This window comes from Fundulus heteroclitus, chromosome 5 (genome assembly GCF_011125445.2).
Source record: "Fundulus heteroclitus isolate FHET01 chromosome 5, MU-UCD_Fhet_4.1, whole genome shotgun sequence".
In the NCBI taxonomy this organism is placed as follows: Eukaryota; Metazoa; Chordata; class Actinopteri; order Cyprinodontiformes; family Fundulidae; genus Fundulus; species Fundulus heteroclitus.
The window spans coordinates 2,829,740-2,854,910 of NC_046365.1; the positions used below are offsets into that span (position 1 = coordinate 2,829,740).

Sequence of the window (25,171 nt, forward strand, 5' to 3'; positions counted from 1 at the left end):
GAACTACTTAGAAGCAGGTTGTTTCTTAGAATTTCTTGATTTTAGGCATCAAACATGATCTAAACATAAGACAATACGAAATTACATTTTCTCAGTAATTACGGGATTGTTCCAGTATTCCACAGGCAGAAGCACCCGTCCTCCTTTTGCTGTCATGGTGGAATCAGAGGGAAACACGTTTCTGCACTGATGACTCTTCACTAATTGGAGGCTTGAACCATAATAACCACAGTATGTGTAGTAGTCTACACAGAATCTATGTTGTGTGCAGCTTTCTGAAATCTGTGGCTTTTGTCACATTAAACCAGCACCGATAACTTGATCTGTTTATTTCTTTTCAAAAGAGGATCGTAGACATTTTTTGCGACTGGGTTCTTTGGAACTGTCTGGAAACCGGTTTGTTCAAACTCAGGGAATGTCACAAAACATTATATTTTTATTTGATATTGTTTTTGAATGTACATAAATTACATGAGCCAACACATATACTTAGTCTGATTAATTCTTTTTAACTGTTGCCTTGTTTGTAAGGAAAATGCACTGGTGGGTTGAAAAGCAGAGTTGAGTATGTAATTTAAACTGATCAAAGAAAATTGCCAAATCTTTTCTGCCAGAGCCAAACAGCCTATTGTGCCACTGAGTCTTGATTTGAGCTTTTGGTTGCCCAGCTGCTGACAGTCCAGTGCCTGATGAGGTGTCCGAGACATGTCCATTGGAAGCTGAACATCAGGAGGAACATTTTGTTCAACGATGTATATTACTTTTGGGTCATATTTTTCAAATAGTTAATTTTTCTCTGTTCTCTATGTGTTTTGAACCATTACCTCACAGTATTTGCTGCAGAACTAAACCAGGTCATGGATTTCTCTTTTTATTTCTCTGAATAATTTTGTAGTCCTAGCTGAAGGATGTCGAAACTACAAGTGAATAAGCCAAAAACGCTCGGTACATCATCCCCTAGCATGCTACAAATGGGGTGGAGTGAAAACCACGATAAGTCCCTTCTAAATGAACAATCTATTCAATTTCCAATATGTCTAATTGTACCAAACTTCAGTGATCCAATCTAATACACTGCCACACAGACGTCATTGACAGAGAGGATTTGGCAAGTTTTTCACGGGCACCGTATACACCAGGGGTCACCAAGGACCACGTGTGGTGCTCACGAGCCTGTTCTAAAAAGCACAATCCACCAGTTAGCTGGATCTAAAACTTTATTTTGTTACATTCTTCTTCTTGTTTAATTAGATCTTAAAATGGCAATATCTATAACAAGAATGAAAAATGTATTTCATTTACATAAAGTTAAGGTGAACTCTGACTTCAAAGATCAGTGTTGGCAGCCCTTCGTATGACACAACACAAATGAAGTAGCTTACAGTTTCAAAAAGGTTGGTGACCCCTGGTATACATATTCAAGTCTGCGGCTCAACCTGAGTATATTAATGCATTTTTCTTACAAACTCAGCTCCGTTTAAGGGAACTTTCCAAAAGGTTTGAGATTCATCATACCTTTTGGAAAGAAGGATTGTCACAATAATGTTTTCTAAAATACACATTGGATAAAATGGTTGAAAATCCAGACATGTTGTTTTAAACAATAGCTTTAAATGGTATTTACTATCAGAACAACTACAGGCCAAAATGCCAGTCATATGCAATCACCAGAAGAGAAGCTTTAAAGTCCTAGAAGTAGCATGAATGCAAACATCATACAATGTGGACTCTTTTAGACCACTGCAGCAGTGAAAAGCTGCTGCTGTGAGCACACAAGCTTGTCATTGTACAGAAGTGGGTCTTTCCATCTATGTCAGATTCTTCTGATCAGTTCGTCTCCAGTCCTGGAGCTCCTAACATGATGCACATAGAAGCTTGTAAACCCAGACAGTTTACATCTGTTCATCATACATTTTGAAATGGATTAATTTAATGCATCTTTTAATGTATTACACTTTATTCATCATATTAAGGTTTAAGGGTTTTGTTTTTTCTTCTCTTCCTGTGTAATAGCTCTGCTGTTTCTTGGTTTGGAGTCGGAGTCATTTAGCGGAAGTGTATAAATACTCAAGGTCTGGAAAGACAAAGGAAAAACAAACGGGTTTACAACTTCAGCTAACAGGGATACAAGTGAGCAGGCTTGTGTAAGCTGGAGAAAGCCTTTCATCTCAGCAAGATGGATTCTTCAAGACTTCCCATTCTGCTCGTCATTTTAGTTCAATAAAGATGATGCAGCATGGCTGAGAGCCTGTGAGGATAGGAAAAGAGACAGAGTTAGGATTTGCACTTGCCCCGCGGTCCCATTGTATTGTAGCATTACAGTTCATCAAATGATGTTGCTTGTTGTCTTCTCTTGGTGCTTTGTTGGAAGGGTGCCTGGGTTGTCTGTAATCTGGATGTTACTTCTCTTTCATGAAAGGAGGAGCCATTAACATTGACAGAATACTAGTCTACTAAAACAGCATGCTGCCATGTTGGAGATATTATAGCTGTAACAGGCCTGTGTTAAAAATACAAGCAGTAAGAAGAGCTGATCTAAGTTAGTGGCGATGCCACAGAGTCAATGAAAAATTCAATTAAATTTTATTTGTATAGCGCCAATTCATGAAACATGTCATCTCAAGGCACTTTACAAAGTCAAATTGAATCATATTATACAGATTGGGTCAGATTATACAGATTGGTCAAACATTTCCTGTATAAGGGAACCAGTTTATTGCATCAAAGTCCCGACAAGCAGCATTCACTCCTGGAGAAGCGTAGAGCTACAGGGAGAGTCGTCTGCATCTGCGTCTGAAAAAGTGTTGGAACACACTCCAGAAACGTATCCCAGAAATGTGTTGCTTTATTATTTATGGAAGCAACTATTGATCTAGCAGGTAAATATTTAAAATAAAGATGTAAAATAAAATCCTGAAATCTGAGTCTGGAACAGCATGGTGTTTTGAAGGTTAAAAAAATGCAGCAAGCCTGGTCGTCAGAATGACCTGATGGTAAATATTCATCTTTCACTGTAGTAGGGTGTTAACATTGAAAGAGTTGATGAAAATACATTTCTGGGAATGCTAGGTGTAAGTGAATTAAGCTGGAAGACATGTGTAGAAATCCCTCATCTACCCAGCCGATCAGTACTTGACCGCGTGCGCCTGGTGGAGGTACGGTCATGTGGTGGTTTTGGACTTTTAACTACCGCGACGCTCGACTGTCTACGTGACTGCGACATTTTGCGGAGCACAGCCACGGAGGCCTGTGAAGCGGCGGTGACGAGGTGCAGATCACGCCGATGGAGAGCAAAGAGAAGGCGGTGTAGCCGGCTTGAAAAGCGCGGGTGTCGTGGAGGTGCGACAGCCAGGCTAAAGGCTAACCCATTCAGATCGCCGCTACCGTCCATCTGGCTATCCAACGTCCGCTCACTGGAGAACAAGATAGACCATTTGCAACTCGAACTTTCTGCAAAAAGGGAGTTAAGAGAATGCTGCGCTCTGATTCTGACCGAGACTTGGCTCAACTCCAGAATCCCAGACCAAGTCGTTAGCTTGGACGGATTTAACACCTTCCGCGCCGATAGAGACAAAGGACTTTGCGGCAAGGCCCGTGGGGCTGAACACTAAACTGCGTTTATACCGATAAAAACTGGTGTAAAAATGTTAAAATAATCAAAAGTTTTTGCTCTCCGGACATAGAGACCCTGATTATTAGCTGCAGACCTTTTTATCTGCCTAGAGAGTTCACTGTGGTTATTATAACAGCTGTGTATGTACCTGCGAGTGCAAATAAAAAAAGAGGCCATGAGTGTTCTGTTACGGACTATCTCCGAGCTGCAATCTACACATACAGAGGGCGTTTTCATCATTGCAGGGGATTTTAACCAGGCAAATCTGAAAACTGTTCTCCCTCATTTCTACCAACATGTGGATTTTGCAACTCGGGGAAAGAACACTCTAGACGCAGTTTATACAAACATTAAAGGCACATTCAAGGCAGCCCCCCGCCCCCACCTGGGCCCCTCAGACCATCTCTCTGTTATGCTAATTCCTGCATACAGGCCCCCCTCGCTCAGGTTAGCGAAGCAGAACCACAGTCAGAAAATCCAGGAGTTTTTCCATGACGCCAGCAACACCAGGAGCATGTGGAAAGGCATACGGGCGATCACTGAATATAACACGCCCCCCCCCCCCCCCCCATCAAGTTATTTAGTTATTAACAGACTAAATAATTTCTTTGGGAGGTTTGAGGCACTAAACAGCACTCCAGCAGTGAAAGCTGTTCCCCATCAGGAAGAGGAGGTCCTCCGCCTTGACACTGCCGACGTGTGGAAGACTTTGAGGAGACTCAACCCGCGGAAGGGCCCAGGTCCCGACAACATACCTGGGTGGAGGAGTTTAAGTCTCTTGGGGTCTTGTTCACGAATGAGGGGAAGACGGAGCGGGGGATTGACAGGCGGATTGTACTGGTCTGTTGTGGTGAAGAGAGAGCTGAGCCAAAAGGCGAAGCTCTCGATTTACCGGTCGATCTACGTTCCTACCCTCATCTATGGTTATGAGCTTTGGGTCGTGACCGAAAGAACGAGATCCCGGATACAAGCGGCTGAAATTAGTTTCCTCCGTAGTGTGTCTGGGCTCTCCCTTAGAGATAGGGTGAGGAGCTCAGTCATCCAGGGAGGACTCAGAGTAGAGCCGCTGCTCCTCCACGTCGAGAGGAGCCAGTTGAGGTGGCTCGAGCATCTGGTCAGGATGCCTCCTGGACGCCTCCCTGGTGAGGTGTTCTGGGCACGTCCCACCGGGAGGAGACCCAGGGGAAGACCCAGGACACGCTGGAGGGACTATTACCCCGTTTACACTACCCCTTTTTAACCATGCCGAGACCAGTCCGAGCTCGGTAACTGAGATAACTATCGAGTGTAAATGGAATGCAAACTGAACAGAACTGAAACAAGCCAGACACCACCGGACCGCGCTAAATGCAGACCAGTTCCATGTGTGGGTGCGGCTTGGTTTTTCAGTAGCCCGGTTCTCTAATAACAAAGAGAGCATGAACAGACCACGTCATCTCCTTACAGCCAGCTGACATTTCAGACAATCATAAAAATATTAGCTTCCCTACCGTGGCACACGATTTCCAGTGATGATTCTGCTTAGCAGTGTGATGAACTCAGTGTCTGTAAATCCTGATTAGACGTTTGTTTGTCTTATCCACTTCCCAAAAGCTGACTCTGTCAAGTAAATTCACCAAAAGTTGCCGTCTTCGCCTGACTCCCCGCAAACAATGAAATATAACCAAACATAACTTCCTGAATGTTATGGGCACCATCATTTTTATTTGCTTGATTTCCTCCTTCAATCCTAGAGAGCAGCAGTACCGCAGATCTCACTAGGAGGCGAGGAAACCAAGGAACCAAGATAGCGTGATGTGTAAATGGTCGTCAGAACCAAGCTCGGCTTGGTTAACTGATCCAAGCTCGTACCGAGCTCGGCATGGATCAGTAGTGTAAATGGGGCTTTAGTGTCTCGGCTGGCCTGGGAGCGCCTTGGGATTCCCCCGGAGGAGCTGGGCCAAGTGGCCGGGGAGAGGGACGTCTGGGCCTCCCTACTGAAGCTGCTACCCCCGCGACCCGACCCCGGATAAGAGGAAGAAGATGGATGGATGGATGGATGGATGGATGGATGGATGGATGGATGGATGGATGGATGGATGGATGGATGGATGGATGGATGGATGGATGGATGGATGGATGGATGGATGGAAGGTGCAACATGCACCAACTGGATGTAATAGAAAACAGTGGCTGTTTGGTTTCAAACCCATTGTAAGCAAATAAAACACATTTTTAACCAAAACATGACTTCTTACAGCATATTGCTCAAAGTTGTGTCTCTGCCTGAAGAGAATCCAACTGAACACGACAGAGATGGCTGTCTGGGCCAGTGTGAAGAGAAGGAGAGATGACTTTATTCCCGTGCTTATCTTCTGTTGGAGAAAAGAAAGAGGACAAAACCATTTCTGTAACTGTTATTTTTGTAAGAACAGCAGGGATGACATTTACACAGAAACAGTGAGAGTTGCTGCCTTCTTTAAGAATTACCAGCAAACGTTGAGCGCTGATAACAAGTTTAACACTGCAATACAACATCATTAGTTTGGTTCAGATTGTCACCAGATGATAACTTACTACACATTTTTTAATGTTCTGTTCTGCGTGAAGGCTTTTTCTTTTTTTTACCTTGATTTTCAGGCTGTATTTCTGAATTAGGTTTAATAGTGTTTTGCACATTTTAGAATTATTTTTAGTATTCTCTACATGTTTTATTTTATTTACCATGTTCATTGCATTTATCACGTATTTACTCAATACTATTGAAAAGGTTTTAAGGTTTGAGTTTATTCAGATATTTAAATTTTTTTTCAGGTGACTGATCTGTCTCTCTCTCTTTCTGTCTCTCTCTTTCTCTCTCTCTCTCTCTCTCTCTCGCATGTATTACTGTGTTTATTATTTTATCATATATTTATTGGAACATATAGACCAGTGGTTACCATTTTATCATACTTTATATATGTATTGATTTTCGCCCTCTTATGTGTACAGAAGGCCTGCAGAAAGCAGAAAAACATATTATGATAATGTTTCAAGTTATGTTTGAGACTGTGATGAACTGCACTCAACCATCTGGTCTGCATACGCATAACTGAACTGTGGGAAACTGCTTTGCATTATCTCGAAGGTCACATTGCTGTATGCCTCCCATAGTACCTACTCCTTACAATGTGAATTGTCTCTGTGAAAATAAAAAGTAAGGGGTGGCAGGGACGTGCAGAAAATATTAAGATAAATAGGATTAAAGTGCTTAAATCCCTCACAACTTTATTTAACAGTATAAAATCGATCTGTGCTAGACAGGAAAACCATTAATTTTGTTCATGATATCCTTTGGGCTGGTAACTCATGAGATCTGACACATTCTGACCACAATTAAACCAAAATTAGCTCTAAAAAGCCTCCTGCTGGAATATATTATTTATTGTAGAAACATAACCCCTGTTTCTGACTACAGAGATAGTGGGAAGATGATAGAAAATCAGTTTAAAGCTAAGGTTTCTGACTCCCTCTGGCAGGTCGTCGCATGGTTGGTACAAAATGTCCTGTGGCACACTGCAGAGCTTAGTAACCAAGTGTTTGGGGTCCAAAATGACCAAAACTAAATAAGCCCAAAATGGCAAAGAGGCAAGAATAACCAGCACCAGTCTTTCTTTTCAATTGACTCATCCAGCAGCGGGTAAATAAGTGTTGTGGCGGTTCTTGTGCTCAGCAGCAGGGGGAGACACTGGGCAATCCTCCATGGAACAGTGTTAGTCTGTCTTTGTCTTTTACCTTGCAGGATCAAAACATACATACTGACTATTTTATGCAGAAGGTTTACATTTTGCCTAAAACAGAGCCTTGTAATTCACACTCTTTACATTCTTCACATTGTATTTTTGTGGGGTTTTAAACCAAAAACAATTACAGCTTCAGGTCTTTTATTATGTCGCTACCTGCTTGGTGCTTTGTTTTTGCAAAATAGCTCACATTCTGTCAGACAAGTCTTGTTACAGATTCTCGATTGCTATACGGTAGGCCTGGACTTTGACTGGGCCATTCTTACACATCTGAATCAGCAGGATGTCACTCTGTTTGTTCAGGGTTGCTATGTTGTCTGAAGATGAACCTCTGCCCCAGTCCTGGTCCGGATGAACCATATGGGCAACTGGGCAAATGCCCAGGGGCCCACGGCCTCTAAAGGGCCCAGGGCAATGAGGGCACAAGCAAAATATCTGGTTATCTCCTGCTTTATATTAAATTGTCTGCTGGAGACCTTACACTGCACAGAGAGACCAGAGCAATATAACTCTGCATATGGTGCTGAGAGACGCTGCCTGTGAATGGGAACGTGAGTTGAGAGACTCTCTCTCAACGGTCAGTCAGTCCACATCAGGCGGGTCAAAGGTGAAGCCAATCAAAGTTCACTTAGTGGGTTGTATGATGTCAAGCATCACAACTCTGCTCAGTAGACATGTAGAGGCTAAGTGGGAGCATGAAACGAAAATTAAGAAAGGAGAAGGACATCAGAAACGCTGAAAATGTAAAGTATGTATCGAAAATAGGTGATTTCGTCACTTCCCTTAAAGTTGTTGACTGTTTTGTTAAGTCAGCTTACATGGTTGGAAAGTGGTTGCCCATTTATTTTTGTGAAAATGAAGGCCATTTACTCTCAATGTAATTGGTCAGTTTTACCAGATTATACTGATGCTGAAGTGTTTAGCTGTGGCGTCTTGGCATTTGGAACCAGTTGGGGCTTAGCCCCGCCAGATGTCGCTGTGGAGCTCTATGTTTGCAATAGTCAGTGGGACATGAGTAATATTGTAAAAATTCCGATTCTCTTACCAATACAATTCTGTTATAAACATCTGTGTCTATATATCTAAATCTGCCAGAAAACTGACAAGCTCAGTAGGCTTAATCCTTTAGAGGCGCCTTGATATTGGGGCCAGCACACCAACCTTTGTTTAATTAACGAACATCTGAAATCACGGAGTGCATGCCCAACACGCTCTCAGTAGACAAGCTCGGTTCAACCAATCAAAATACTACAATTGGACATGTTTGTAACCCAGGTTTTTGGGGTAATCCAGTTATCTCTAATAGTTAAGGTTATGTCTCCCTTTCAATTTTTCATCCTGTTCACCAATTTTGTACTAAGTGTGAAATCCCGTGAGATTTTGTGGGATTTTAGTTTTAAAAAGTGGGGCGGTGCCCATTGTTTGGTCATGAACAAGGAAATTGTTTGGTCATGAACAAGGAAGTTGTTTGGTCTCATGAACAAGGAAGTTCAGGGCTGGCTGTTGCAGTTTCTAGATGCCTGTACTCTACACTGAATGGGTATTCTTATGGCTTAGAAATGGGAAGCAATGAACTGGCCAGGTCCTCATTTGATGGTGAGCTACCCACTAGGCCTTTAGGCCAAGGAACCTGGATAGACTGCTAAATCTCTATCTGTGTGATAGGAGACATTGTTGCCTGCCCCACCCCATCCAAAGGACTCAAGTCAACGTTTAAATCGACTAAGACTAGTACTTTGGACTTTTTGAATGTTACAACTTGGAATGTTACGGCGTGTGCAGGATTTTGGTTTTGACAAAGTTTGTCTGTATATATTGTAAATAGTCTTCGTAGTATAAATCACTTTCTGCACAAACTTACTGTCTCCAGTGTGTTAAATACAACCCTGATCCTCTCTGAGTCAAATCTTTAGGTCTTCTGGTAATTAGCCTTACTGTAAATAATTATTTCCTTATTCTAACATAAATTCAGTATCATAAATGCTACAATATATGGCGAGCTAGCCAGGAGGATCATTTTGGTTGTGTTTAATCACTTTTGGTCAGATTATTTGATTCTGATTACAATGGATGTGTTTTTGAAGTATGGTATTAAAATACCAAATTCCGTCTTGGTGGAAGGCATATCAGTCAGTCCCAGTAATGATGAGGTTTTTGAGTTTTTAAACCAGTATGGTAAGATCAATAGATCTGAAATCATTTCTGAACCTGATTCTGAATTCGATGAGACACTTGTGGTTGAGTTTTGTTCTGGCACAGCTTTAGAAGCTTTGCGTCCAGTTTTACCACATACCTTGTTATCTAAAGATCAAACTTCTTTTTGCATTTCGGATCTACCTACCGTCTGCACTGCGCATGTTGCAAAAAAACAAAACTATGACATATCTGTCTGAATTGCAGGAAGTAGCCAAGTTAACAGGGATGGACTACAGTGAGGTACTGAAAGCAATGATGACACAGATTGGTCTCTCTATTGCTGCAATCAAACCTGCTGCCCAGGTGAAAGAGCAACCCACAGACGCTGAGGTTCCTACGATCCCACCAGTTCATGTAGTGAGAAGCCCATCATTTGGCCCACCCCCAATCACCAGTGGGTCAGTTCCACAAATGCCAGTGCCCAGTCCTGCCAATGATTCGGGACAACCATCGGGTCCTACTTCACAATCCGCACCAAGACAATCAACCAACAGCATAGATCTGCATCCACCTGAGGTTCAGCATTATGTTGTGGAACACATTGTTAAAAGTGAGGACAGTTCTATACATCATCAGCGACTCAGAATGTTTTCAGGACGTGTGCCCAGACCCAGCCATGAAGCAGATTTTGAAACATGGAGGTCAGGAGTGGAGTTATTATTAAAAGATCCAGCTGTGTCTGATCTTCAGCGTTCAAGAAGAATACTGGACAGTCTTTTGCCTCCAGCGGCTGATATAATCAAGCACCTCAGTCCTGACACACTGCCTACTGTATATTTGGAGACACTTGACTCTGCATATGCAACAGTGCAGGATGGTGACGAATTGTTTGCAAAATTTATGGACACCTTTCAAAATGCTGGAGAGAAACCATCAACGTACCTTCAACGACTTCAAGTCACGCTAAATTCTGCTGTGAGAAGAGGAGGTGTGGTAGAAGCAGATGTCAACCGCCACTTATTACAACAGTTTTGCCGTGGATGCTGGGATGACAATTTAATAGCAGAGCTCCAATTGAAACAGAAAAAAATAAAGCCACCTACCTTTGCTGAACTGCTACTTCTTTTACGCACAGAAGAAGACCAGGAAGCTACGAAGGCCCAGCGTATGAAACAGCATCTAGGGTCCATAAAGCAGAAAGCTACCAACTATACACAGTTCACCCATAGTGATGGTGGGGGAAGGGGAAATATTGCTGCCCTGACCAGCATCACAGAGAAACTGGCCCAACAGTTAGCTGATGTTCAGCAACAACTAGCGTTGCTGACTGCCACCCAGCCAAATGCTCCTCACCACAAGACTCAAACTTTCAAAATGTACCCTTCCAAGCCTGAGAAATTTTCTGCACAATCGTCCCGCAGAAACACCCAGTCATCCAAACCAGGCTACTGCTTCAGGTGTGGGGAAGATGGTCATATAAGACCACAGTGCCAGAACAAACCGAATCCAACCCTCGTTGCTAAGAAGAAAAAACAGCATGCACAGAAGCAACAAGCCACTCTTCAGCAAACCAAGTTAAACTAAGTCCGGTGCCTGTTGTGGGACAAACGGGGGCCAGGGACCAAACTTGTCCCAGGAATCAAAAGAAAGTCGCTCAGTGTGCACAACAGTTCACAGAAAAGAGAATCTCAGACAGATTGCCAGAGGGGCTAATTGGTTCAAAATGTTGTGCAATCGTGAACATTTCGGGATCCAACTGTAACTGTCTCCTGGACACAGGTTCGCAGGTGACCACCATTCCAGTTTCTTTTTATAATAAGAACCTTGCTGACCAACCTGTGAAGCCACTTAACAACCTGCTGGAAGTGGAAGGAGCCGCAGGACAATCTGTGCCTTACTTGGGCTATGTTGAAATTATGTTGACTTTCCCTAAAGATTTCTTAGGAGCTGATTTTGAGGTCTCAACCCTTGCTTTAGTTGTTCCGGATGCCCGCCCAGACAGTACATCACCTGTACTTATTGGCATGAATACATTAGAAATACTGTACAAACAATATATTGGCAGTAAGTTTACCACCTTCCAGCCTGCAGCTCATGGTTATAGAGCAGTGCTGAGACTTCTGGAATTACGTCACAGTAAGTGTCCAGTGGGAAGTACAGAAGTCGTACGACTAATGAGCCACACACCCTTCCTTGTTCCTGCTGGTAAAACCATAGTCTTGGAAGGTTCTGCCAAGATCTGTACCCAGTCTGGAGTTCAATGGGCAGTCATCGAACATCCATCTTTACCTCTGCCTGGGGGACTGTGTGTCCAGAGCTGCCTGATCACTCTTCCTCGCCACTCACCACATAAAGTTCCCGTAGTCCTTAAAAATGAGTCTGGGCAAGACGTTTGGATTCCACCCTTGTCTGTTATTGCTGACATATGTGAAACACCTACCATTTTGTCACAGCAAGCTGTTGGATCCGCTGCCAAAGCCAACAAGAAAACCACTCTGGAGTTTAATTTCGGTGATTCTCCTATTCCACCTGAATGGAAGGAGCGTATAACAACAAAACTGAACAACATGCCTGAAGTGTTTGCACATCACGATATGGACTTTGGCTGTACAAACAAGGTGAAACATCACATTAAGCTCAATGATGATACGCCATTTAAACATCGAGCAAGACCCATCCATCCGCAAGACCTTGAAGCTGTTCGTCAACACCTGCGGGATCTCCTTGATGCAGGGATTATAAGAGAGTCTGAATCACCATTTTCTTCCCCAATTGTAGTGGTCCGTAAGCAGAATGGCGATGTAAGGTTGTGCATCGACTATCGGAAGTTAAACCTACAAACTATCAAGGATGCATATGCCCTTCCAAACTTGGAAGAGTCATTTTCGGCATTGACTGGATCCAAGTGGTTTACCGTGTTGGATTTGAAGTCTGGTTATTACCAGATAGAGATGAGCGAGGAGGATAAGTCAAAAACTGCATTTGTTACTCCACTTGGCTTTTGGGAGTGGAACCGGATGCCACAGGGGGTGACCAACGCACCAAGCACCTTTCAGAGACTGATGGAGAAGTGTCTGGGAGACTTGCATCTTAATAAAGTACTTGTTTTTATTGACGACCTTATTATCTTCTCTGCCTCTCTTGAGGAACATGAAGAAAGGCTGCTACAAGTACTAAACAGACTGAAAGAGTATGGCTTAAAGTTATCACCTGAAAAATGCAAATTCTTCCAGACCAGTGTGAGGTATTTGGGTCATATTGTGTCTGAAAAGGGTGTAGAAACAGACCCAGAGAAGATCTCCACATTAAAATCCTGGCCAGTTCCCCAAAATCTCAAAGAGTTAAGATCTTTTCTGGGATTTGCTGGTTACTATAGACGGTTTATTAAGGATTTTGCTAACCTTGTCAAGCCACTCAACCTCCTCACCCGTGGCTATGCACCTGTTCGTAAGTCTACTAAGAGAACTCGTCCTTTGGACAAGTACCTTGATTCCAAACAGGTTTTTGGTGAAAGATGGACCATTGACTGCCAGATTGCTTTTGAAACAGTAATTGAGAAGTTGACCTCTGCACCTGTACTTGGATTTGCAAATTCTAAACTGCCTTATATTCTCCACACAGATGCAAGCACCACAGGGTTGGGAGCTGTGTTATATCAAGAGCAGGAGGGCAAGCTTCGAGTGATTGCTTATGCAAGTCGTGGCTTATCTCAGAGTGAGTCAAGATACCCAGCTCACAAGCTTGAGTTTCTGGCTTTGAAGTGGAGTGTGACAGAGAAGTTTCATGATTATCTGTATGGTGCCAGCTTCACTGTCATTACAGACAACAACCCACTAACGTATGTCCTAACATCGGCAAAGCTTGATGCCACCAGTCACCGATGGTTGGCTGCACTTTCCACATATTCTTTTAAGATGCAGTATCGGTCTGGCAGACAGAATTTAGACGCTGGTGCCCTGTCGAGGCGCTCTCATGTGGAAGCTCCAGAAAAGGACTTCTCCCACAAAGAGTGGGAGCTGGTTCATCAACTCACAAAGCAATTGTGTGAACCTGGCAATGTAGAGGAAGTTTCCTCTGATGTTGTGGATGCCATTTGTCAAAGCTGCCTTGTGAGAGCACACTACCAGTCAGGCCCGTCATATTCCATTACCTTGGTTGAATCCCTATCGGCCAGCATCAAGGTTATTCCAGAGACCTATCACAAGGAGGACTTCTATGGTCTACCAGTAATTCCAGCTCTGTCCCAATATGATTTAAAAGCAGAACAGCAAGCTGACCCCACTATTCGTGAGGTAGTTTATCAACTTGAGACAGGTGAAAAGATTTCTTCCACAGTTCGAGAGGAATTAACAGAATTGCCCCTGCTGCTGCGAGAATGGAATCGGCTGGAGTTGAGAGACAGTGTGTTGTATAGGAGAAGGCAAGAAGAAGACCGGCTCATTTTCCAACTTGTTCTTCCTCCAGATCTGCGCCCTACAGTTCTCAAAGCTCTTCATCATGACATGGGGCATATGGGTATAGAACGTACCCTAGATCTGGTTCGCCAAAGGTTCTTTTGGCCAAAGATGGCAGTTGATGTGGAACACACCATTAAAACCTGTGACAGGTGTGTAAGGCGTAAGGCATTATCTGAGAAGGCAGCTCCATTGGTGAACATTAAGACCAGTCGTCCCCTTGAACTCCTGTGCATGGACTTCTTGTCAATCGAACCAGACAGTGCTAACACCAAAGATATCCTTGTCCTCACTGACCACTTTACGAAATTTGCTGTGGCTATACCCATTCCCAACCAGAAGGCACAAACTGTTGCCAAGTGTCTCTGGAATGACTTTATGGTTTACTATGGCATTCCAGAGCGCATACATTCTGACCAGGGGCCTGACTTTGAGTCAAAATTAATCAAAGAACTTTGCGAGTTAATGAGTATTAAAAAGACACGGACGACTCCATATCATCCAAGGGGAAATCCAGTAGAGCGTTTTAATCGAACCCTTCTTAATATGCTAGGAACACTGGAATCTAAGCAAAAATCTAGGTGGCGGGAGTACGTGAAACCCCTTGTACATGCCTACAATTGTACAAGAAATGAGGTCACAGGGTTCACACCTTACGAACTTCTATTTGGCCGGTGTCCACGACTCCCTATTGATCTAGCCTTTGGGTTACCGATTAGAGAAACTCCATCGGCCTCCCATTCAGAGTATGTTAGGCACCTTCGGTCTCGGCTTCAGGAGAGTTACAAGTTAGCCACACAAAATGCACTCAAGTCGGGTGAGAAAAACAAAAGGCGCTTTGATAAACGAGTAACACCCTGTACTCTGGAAGTGGGAGATAGAGTGCTTGTCCGTAATGTTCGTCTCCGCGGAAAGCATAAGCTGGAGGATAAGTGGGAGCAGGAGGTGTATGTTGTCATCAAGCGTGCAGGTGATCTCCCTGTCTACACTGTAAAACCTGAGACGAGGGATGGCTCAATTCGCACACTCCATCGAGACCTGCTGCTGCCCTGTGGTTTCCTCCCAGCCAGTAAAGTACATGATTCCCCTGTACCTGCTCCTGTCCACAGGCCAAAGACTCGGAATCAAACTCAGAACCACTCTGAACCTGTTGCTAGCATTGGAGAAGTGGAGGATTCAGAATTTAGTGATTCAGAATATTTTGAAGGATCCCTTCGACCAGAACCTTTAATTGAATCCAGTGATGGGGTGAAGGTTACTGTTTCATTAGGCCCGAATAACCTTGGTCCTACATTACCTCCAGTATCAGAGACCTCTCTCCCAACAATCCCTGTTGTTGAAGAAACCTTACCATTGTCAAATCAAGAGACCTCAACCATGTCAGCTGGCACAACAAAAGGATTGATAGTGCCAAGGGTAGAGGAAACCCCTAGTAATTGTTTACCTGAACCTGTGGAACTGCTTGTGGAAGAGGATATACAAGCTGATGTGTCTGAAGGTCCATTAGATGATTTGGAAATGAATGGTGACGATCCTGAGCCTGATCAGTCTGGGTCATCATTGGGCCAAGCAAATGATAGCTCTACCACCGTGGCTACAAATGTAGAGGGGGATAAGGGAAGCAATAGATATTCTACTCGGCAGCGTCACCCTCCAAGTCGATTGCAGTATTCGGTTTTAGGTAAACCCTTAATTTCTGTTGTTCAAACCTTATTTCAAGGCCTGTCTAATGCTTACACTGAGGCCTTAAATTTTGCTCCTGCAGCAGATAGTTAATATGCAACGAGGACGTGCATGAACTAAGGGGGGAGGGTGTAACCCAGGTTTTTGGGGTAATCCAGTTATCTCTAATAGTTAAGGTTATGTCTCCCTTTCAATTTTTCATCCTGTTCACCAATTTTGTACTAAGTGTGAAATCCCGTGAGATTTTGTGGGATTTTAGTTTTAAAAAGTGGGGCGGTGCCCATTGTTTGGTCATGAACAAGGAAATTGTTTGGTCATGAACAAGGAAGTTGTTTGGTCTCATGAACAAGGAAGTTCAGGGCTGGCTGTTGCAGTTTCTAGATGCCTGTACTCTACACTGAATGGGTATTCTTATGGCTTAGAAATGGGAAGCAATGAACTGGCCAGGTCCTCATTTGATGGTGAGCTACCCACTAGGCCTTTAGGCCAAGGAACCTGGATAGACTGCTAAATCTCTATCTGTGTGATAGGAGACATTGTTGCCTGCCCCACCCCATTCAAAGGACTCAAGTCAACGTTTAAATCGACTAAGACTAGTACTTTGGACTTTTTGAATGTTACAACTTGGAATGTTACGGCGTGTGCAGGATTTTGGTTTTGACAAAGTTTGTCTGTATATATTGTAAATAGTCTTCGTAGTATAAATCACTTTCTGCACAAACTTACTGTCTCCAGTGTGTTAAATACAACCCTGATCCTCTCTGAGTCAAATCTTTAGGTCTTCTGGTAATTAGCCTTACTGTAAATAATTATTTCCTTATTCTAACATAAATTCAGTATCATAAATGCTACATGTTACATTTATGTTCTGCCAGAAAGTGTGTGACCATCCAGTATTGGTTGTCCTTGCTGGCTCATTAAAGGATTGACGTGAATCTTTTCTGTTCAATTAATGAACAATATGAGTGAGCCTTTATTTATTGTAATTTTATGTATAAAAATGTAATTAGATTTAGCCTATATCAAATGGCATTTCTAGTGTGGTGGTTTATGCTAATGTATCTGTTTCATTTAAAATTTATCAAAATCATGTTGAATCAATCACAGAAAAATGTGTTGCTGCTAATAAGTGTTGAGTTTTTGTGCCACTTAACTTATCATGCCAGAGACGCCACTGGTGTTTTGTGTTCATAGCATCATGTGTGAGTGTCGTTGACAAGGGGATATGTAGTGCATTTGTAGTTCTATGAGCACTTAATTTGTGGATCAAAATACACTTGATGACAGAATTTGAAGCATTGAGTATAATTAATGTTTATTATGGTAATCTTTTCAGTATTTTGCCACGTTATGGTGATCTTGGGGTTGTAATGATGGAGCCCCTGAACATTGTTGCCCAGGGTACAGCGAGGTGTTAATCTGGCCCTTCCTCTGTCTCAAGTATTTTGTAGATTTTAACAGGCTTTCTTGCGAGATTGCTACTGCTGCTGTGGATGAGGACTATTCAGTTTCCTTTCCATATATACGGCAAACTGAGTGTTTGGGTTGTTGTTGACAAAAAGGGCTTGAGAGAAGTGATAAAACAGTTGAACTTCAGACTCTAAGGTTTAGAGCTTGTCCTGTGACTCCTGAGAAGAACCACTTAACAACAATAAGGACCTCTCTTTCTGTTTGTCTTTGACGTTTGCCAGTTGCTTTATTATGTTTCACTTTGAAAAGATTTTAAAGTCAGTGGCAATCTTATTCCTACCAATGACTCACAGCTTCTTTTCTGCACGTGGCCCATACATATTCCACAAGAACAGAGAAAAACAGAACATCCTTCTTTCCTCACAGCTTCGTTTCAACACATCCTCTCCACAGAACCTTTTTCTGCTGTGGTGTCTGATCACTAGTGAGTGATGAGTCAGAAGTTCGTTAAACTGGTTGCCAGTTAAGGAAGAAAAGCGGAAGTGTTGTCATTCCTGCATTTCGGACCTATAAACTTCCAGGAGGTCTGCCCTTTAGTTCCTTGTGACAAATAAACTGCTGGTCAGAACAGGTTTCCGTCATGCTCCTGCAAGTAAAGCAACCCATGTCTTTGTTCCGGCAGGGTATGGACAGGCCCTGTGGCAGTTCATGATAAAGCTCTGCTCACTTGGTTCCTTTTATTTAACATGTTTTTGTATATGATTTGCTGTCATAAGTCTATTTTATTTCTAATGTCAGTTATCCATGGCATCATTTCAATGTTGGTTTCTGTTGCTTTCCACCTATCTTGTCTCTTCACATGCATTTTTCCTAAATTCATATTTATTTTGGCAAAAGATGTTTCGCAAACAAACCCGAACAAATAATTATACCTCAGAAAAGGACAATAAAACTGAATCCCAAAGGTGCAAACACAAAACAAGATGAGATAATTAGAAGATGACACCAACCATGCCGTAGTAATGCCTGGTGCACGAGTAGTCTTTCTGGTCTTCACAGGGAGACAGCTGATACTTGTTCAGATCCACAGAGTAGATGACCACAGCCACCACCGACAGCACCATGCTGGCCACGCTCACTATCAAACACGCCTTCATCTGGAAAAACACATGTCCATTTTCTGCATACCAGCGGATTTAGAAAAGTATAAACTCTAATAATGATTAATCCAGTTGTCTTGAATTAAAGCTCCTTCTAGAAAGTATTTTGGGGACCCATTGGTTTAGATTAAGTCAAGATATGTGATATTGTGATGGGTAAGAGATTTCATAATTAACTTAAAAGACGAGCAGCAGCGTTCTGAACCAACTGGAGACACTTGAGGGAAGACTGGCTGAGTCCACTGTAGACAGCATTACAGTAATCGAGTCAAGTTGTAATAAAGGCATGAATTACTGTTTCGAAATGTTGTTTTAAGAGAATCGGCTTTATTTTGCCAGCTGCCTAAAGTAATAAAAACTGGACTTGGCCACTGCTCCAACCTGGCGATCTAGTTTAAGATCACTGTCTATTTTTAAAGAATAATAAAGAATCAAAAGAATGATAAAGAACTGGATAAAAAATCCTTTCTATTTATTGATTTATTTAATAAAAAAAGATTATCTCTCCTAAGATTCAGTGTTTTGTCGACAGTCATTAATGTTCAACCTTACAGTAGACTTACAATCTTTATTGTGCAGTGTTTGTCCAACACGATGGCAATCGATCCTGCTGCAATGAACTGGAAACACAGACCAGAGAAGACAAAAGGCAGACATGTTAAGGTCCGGCTGCAACACAAAGTTTCCTCCAGAGCACAATGAGACATTAATCCAGTGTTGACGCTAACACACTAATTTTAGGGATTACCATCGGGGCATATTTGACTACATTTAGGTAAAACCTTGACTAATATGTCACATATAGTCATATCCAGTAAAATAGAATATAGATTCTGATGAGGCTCATTGTCGGATTAAAGTAAAGCAATAACCTTTAAGCAGGTATTAACAACACTTTTCATGAAGTCCGCCCTTTTTTAAAATGTGTTTATTTTAGTTAAAATTTAAATTTAACTCTTAAATTTTTATCTTTCATTAATATTCTAATTTGCTGTATATGAGACCTAAAAACATGAACTCACAGTTAATCCAGTCCACCAGGGAACACCGAAGTTAACCACATGAGTGGCCTCAGTCACGTGTAAGGGCAGGGAGTAGGAAATAACCATCAGCCCCAGCATTATTTGGCCCACCTGGTATGAACACACACACACGCACACACACACACACACACACACACACACACACACACACACACACACACACACACACACACACACACACACACACACACACACACACACACACACTTCATTACAATGTATTGACGTATTATTTTTGAAACAAAAAATAGATTGTATAATAAGATGACAGTTAAGAGTGGCATTATCATGAATACTGGGTAACCTGCTGATTCTGATATCGATTAACATCGATTTGAACTGGACTTTTGCTGTGGAGGGTTCTGAAGCAACTTTAAGGAAAAGCAGATATCAATAAATGAATCACAACAAGTTGTTTGCTTCATTTTTATTGAGAAATGAAATGTCACCATATGTGTTGTGGGAAGCAGAGACCTGAAGAAATATACACTCCCTGACTCAGTTGTCCCTTCAGTCTCATTAGGTCGTGCTAAACTGGTCGCTTAGTTCTGTTGTTTACGTAAGTGAACACTGGTGTTTGACCAGGGCTGTCTGAATAGATTTTACTGGTTGGGGAGTGGTGGCCTAGTGGTTAGAGCACAGAGCTTTAGTCCCAGAGGTTCTGAGTTCAACTCCCACAAGCTGCCATTCTGGGTCCCTGAGCAAGACCCTTAACCCCCAATTGCTCCCCAAGGGGATGGGTTAAGATGCAGAAGTGAATTTCTCCATTGTGAGATCAATAAAGTTCAATTATTATTAGTAACATTTCTTCAAACATTTTCCTGTATTAAATGTAAAAATTATTTGGACTGAAGTGAGACCCTTTAAACTCCAAAAAATACTGAATCAAACATCATCCAACTTGGCTATTTTGTTGACATGACCTGCATCAAAAATTGTCCAGTCCAGGCCTGGGTCGATTTAAAATTGCTTATAGTGGCTAATGTCCAACTTAAACCTACCAATTTGCGTTGTAAAGTGGAGGATGATAGGACTATTTTTTGATCTCTCCGTTAGCCCAAAACAATTTCTGGCCAATTCTTTGGTTATTACTTCCCAGCTTCTGTCCCAACAGTATAGACCCAACATCTGAGCAGGTCTTAGAGCCTAGCACCAGTCCAATATACATCTCATAATCATTCAAAGAAACCTTGTAGTTTGCCAATGATTTCACCAGCTGTGAACAATAAGAAAGCCAGTATATCAGTATCACTGGGACTTTGATTATTCTATGTTAGGTCCCTGGGGATCCCACAGTTTTGGTTTATCTTTTCACACCTTGCCTTCAGTCTGTTCATTTCAGTGTTCTGTCACAGTCTGTTTATGTTCTTTATCATTTAGGGTTAGGTTCCTGAGGATCCCACAGTTATTTTAGGTTTGCACCTTTTAGTATTATTACCGGTGAAATCTTGTCAGTTTCCTGTTCAGTATTTATGTTAGTAGTTCATTCTTGTATCTGTTAGATTCAGTTCCTGTGGGAGTAGTTCTGTTAGATCTTTATTTTCTGCTGGCCCTTCCTCGGTTTAGTTTGGTTATTTCCCCATGTCTGGCCATTCTTCATGTTCCCTGTTAGATTCAGTTCTCCCTCTGCCCCTGCCAGCTCATTGCCTTCCTTTCCTTTGGCCTTACCCATCTCACTCCACCTGCTGTTCCTCCCGTCTCCTGCCCTATTTATTCTGTCTGCTTAACCATACCCAGCTGTCAGGTCCTCCGCCCAGCTACTCAGTTCTGGTCTTATCTTTGCTGCGTTCCTGGTTTCTGTATCCTTGTGTCTTGGAAAACCTGCATCCAGGCATTCACATTGTTGCTACTGAGAACCCCATCAACAGCAAACAGTCTTAAGCCTGCATGATCTTTCCTATCTTCCCATGCTTTTTACAGAAAGACACCTTAAATGTATGTATATATATATATATATATATATATATTTAAAGTTTGCTTCATCTTATGACCAAAAGTTTAGTCATCATCTCTTCTGTAGTTTTAAGTATAAATAGACAAGCATGAACAGACACAAACAAAGATAAAGCGATGAACTTACCCCCAGACATTTGGGCTCACCCCTCAGTATGGCAGCGCGCAGCTCCTGTTGTTTGTCCTTCAGCTTGACTTTGTTCACATCTTCCTGCACCTGGACGTTTAAATCCCTGGAGACAGAAACGGCCATCTCCTGTCGATGGCAACAAAACTGTTCTTACACACTGCATTCCTTTCTGCTACCTCTTCTTTTCAAATGCTTCTCTATGTGTGCCCATTAAATCCATATTGTTACACAGAAAGTATTTCCTTAGGCAGATTTACACCTTCAAGGTCAAACTAACTGATTAGAACATTGCAACTTTTCCATTAGTAGCCTGAGAGAGTTTTGCAGTTTGAAGGGAGTACACTTATTTAGGTTCCATATATGCTCATCCAATCAACCATTAGGTCTTCATGGACTTTGTCTTGTTGTTTGCAACTGTGGGAAACCCTTCTCCAACTGTGGGCGGCTACATATCAGTTAGCCAAAGTTCTGACTTGGTAGAAGCAGAGGGATCAGACTGAACGAACTGCTTGCCATACTCTGTTTCTCATCTCTGCGGGGATTCTATAAATGTGCTCATGGAGGATTATCACCGATTAAGAGGGCCTTGTTTAAGTTAATTTATTATTTTTCCCATCACATCACCTAAAGTATTTAGAAGAGTTGTGATAAGCATTCATAGACAGCAAGTTTTAAGTATCCATCCATCAAGGGTCGGAGTAGCAGCTTCAGTAGGGAGACCCAGACGTCCCTCTCCCCAGCCACTTGGGCCAGCTCCTCAGGAGGAATCCCAAGGCGTTCCCAGGCCAGCCGGGAGACATAGTCCCTCCGGTGTGTCCTGGGTCCCCCCTGGGTCTCCTCCCGGCGGGACGTGCCTTGAACACCTCACCAGGGAGGCGTCGAGGAGGCATCCTAACCAGATGCCCGAGCCACCTCAACTGGCTCCTCTCGACGTGGAGGAGCAGTGGCTCTACTCTGAGTCCTCCCCGGATGACTGAGCTCCTCACCCTATCTCTAAGGGAGAGCCCAGACACACTACGGAGAAAACTCATTTCAGCCGCTTGTGTACCTGGGATCTCGTTCTTTCAGTCACGACCCAAAGCTCATGACCATAGATTAGGGTAGGAACGTAGATCAACCGGTAAATCGAGAGCTTCGCCTTTTGGCTCAGCTCTCTCTTCACCACAACGGATTGGTACAGCGCCCGTTTCACAGCAGATGCCGCACCAATCCGCCTGTCGATCTCCCGCTCCATCTTCCCCTCATTCGTGAACAAGACCCCAAGATAACTGAACTCCTCCACTAGGGGCAGCACATCCTCCCCAACCCGGAGGAGGCACTCTACCGTTTTCCGGTTCAAGACCATGGTCTCGGATTTGGAGGCACTGATTTTCATCCCGGCCGCTTCGCACTCAGCTGCGAACCGCTCCAGTGAGAGCTGTAGATCACGCCCTGATGAAGCCAATAGGACCACGTCATCCGTGAATAGCAAAGACGCAATCTTAAGGCCACCAAAACGGATCCCCTCAACACCTTGGCTGCGCCTAGAAATTCTGTCCATAAAAGTTATGAACAGAATCGGTGACAAAGGGCAACCTTGGCGGAGTCCAACTCTCACCGGAAACGAGTCCGACTTACTGCCGGCAATGCGGACCAGTCTCTGACACCGGTCGTACAGAGACCTGATACCCCTTATTAAAGGGCCCGGTACTCCATACTCCCGGAGTACCCCCCCCCCCCACAGGACCCCCCGAGGACATGGTCGAATGGCTTCTCCAGATCCTCAAAGCACATGTAGACTGGTTGGCTAAATTCCAACACACCCTCAAGGATCTTGCTGAGGGTGTAGAGCTGATCCAGTGTTCCACAGCCAGGATGAAAGTTTTAAGTCTAATGACATAAATGATACGATCTTTACTAGGTTCTATGTTACGATACCTTACACAAAGATAAAGCCAACATGGAAAAGCCATGTGGAAACCTAGGTACACCTTTGTTTAGCTTGAGGTGTATTTCTTTTCTTCATACTGTTGTGGAAGAATTTTGGCCCACTCCTCTTGACAACAAAGAAACTTACATGACTGAGAACCCCAGATCTCATGGTGGCCTGAATCACTGCAACGTACCAACATCCTGGGGGTAGAGCACTAAGCCCAAACCCTCAATACTCCAGCGCCATGCTTAAGAGCTGGTATGATGTGTTTTTGTTGATTTACTAAGTTTGGTTTTGCCATAACAATACTGTCGTTATAACAAATACTTCTAGTTTGGTCACAAGAAGACCAAAAACGCCTTGTTCCAAAATTCTTTATTCAGATGCACCTCTGTGAACCCAATTTATGCTTCCATATTGTTTATATCCCGACAGACCCAAATTAAAGTAATTCAGTACATTTCAGTTCAATTCAATTTATTTCAGTTAATTCATTCAAAGCACTTCACAAAAAACATCCACTTCTTGTATAGAAACACAAAGACATTTCAAACACAAACATTCAAATCTGATCCTATCTATCAGTTTATTACGCAAATTTATAAAAAAAAAAAATATCTAAGAAAACCTTGCCAATTCCACTTAGTCTTTAACTTTGCAGCAATCCCTCATACCAAGCATGCATGTACACAAGTGGAAAAAGAAAACTCCCCTTTAGCAGGAAGAAACCTGCAGCAGAACCAGAACCGGGCTCAGTGTGAATGTCTGTCTCCCATGAAAATCGGGGGCTTGAAAAGACAGAGCACAAACAGAGAAAACCTCCCACAGAAGCACTGATCCTGGAGTACTTTCCATGTTCAGAAAAAGTTAAAGGTTAATGACAGTAGCAGCTTGAAAGAAAGAAACACAACTAAACAGATGAGTTCTGAGACAGTTTTCAAGGTAAGAGGGCTTTGTTCGTATCCAAAGAGTGAAAAAGGCACATACACAGTCACAGGAGGAGGACATTGGTAAACACAGAAAGACAGGGCCACGGTTATCATTTATAGGAGGAGAAATTACAGTTGTTGGCAGCAGTAGTTTAATCTATCCCTCCTCTAGGCCGGTGTCACAACTAAACAGAGTGTCAGACCAGATGTAACTTCTATAAACAAACAGTTGTTTATAGAAGTTACACGTCTTCTTTATTCCTTTTTTTATTATCTTGACTTGAATGTTCACGTGTGATGTACTGGTGACCTGTTCAACATTTCTAAATGTCCTCCTTCTCACCTTTCTGACATTTAGTTCATTAAAATATTATACAAACAGACCTAAGCTGTGAAAGGTTTAGGACTGAGTTTATGTCAGACAATCAGAAAACAACAGTTTTTTTTTACAGTGTATGTAAAACATTTTTGTAGGGAAAACAGTTGTTGTTTTTTTATTCGCTCAGGATCACACAACGTTTTAATACGATTTAAAACCATGTGTCATGTGGACGGTCGGTCCTTATTTTGTAGGCATGAAATCAAACGACAGAGATGTTAAAAAGCCAAGTAAGTCTATAAACACTAATCAAACAACCACAGCTCAGTGATCAGTCTATAATATGGTCTGCTGTGCTCACAGACACTGATCAGGGCGCCCACTGATGCTTGCAATGGTCAGTTATTAAACCAAGCCCTAACTTGCCACCTTTCTGCACACACAGGACTTCATACCTATCCTTATTATTTGCCGACGAACAGAAAACACAGGATGTGTGATTCCTACCTTTTGTTGGATAAACGTAATCTCTGTGTGTCTTTAGTCTGCGCAACACTCCTAACTCAGTGCACCTCCTTTACTTCCCTGCTCCCAGCCAGCGCGATGTGTGGGGAGGGGATTTTTATCAGGAGGAAATGCTGTCTGTGTGTGGGAGAAGTCCAGTAGAG

The 25,171-nt window shown here is 42.7% G+C and overlaps 1 protein-coding gene across 1 annotated transcript; it reads right to left on the reverse strand.

Annotated features, from left to right (window-relative positions):
• Positions 1 to 413: 413 nt before the first annotated feature.
• On the reverse strand, positions 414 to 25,111 carry tmem176 (transmembrane protein 176). The gene is made up of 7 exons (XM_012852848.3): positions 25,011 to 25,111; positions 21,341 to 21,469; positions 19,240 to 19,350; positions 18,781 to 18,837; positions 18,068 to 18,214; positions 5,851 to 5,967; positions 414 to 2,248 (listed from the first exon to the last, which is right to left on the reverse strand). The coding sequence occupies exons 2-7, from the start codon at positions 21,464 to 21,466 to the stop codon at positions 2,213 to 2,215; spliced, it is 594 nt and encodes a 197-aa protein (XP_012708302.2). The 5' UTR covers positions 21,467 to 21,469; positions 25,011 to 25,111; the 3' UTR covers positions 414 to 2,212.
• Between the last annotated feature and the right edge of the window lie 60 nt (positions 25,112 to 25,171).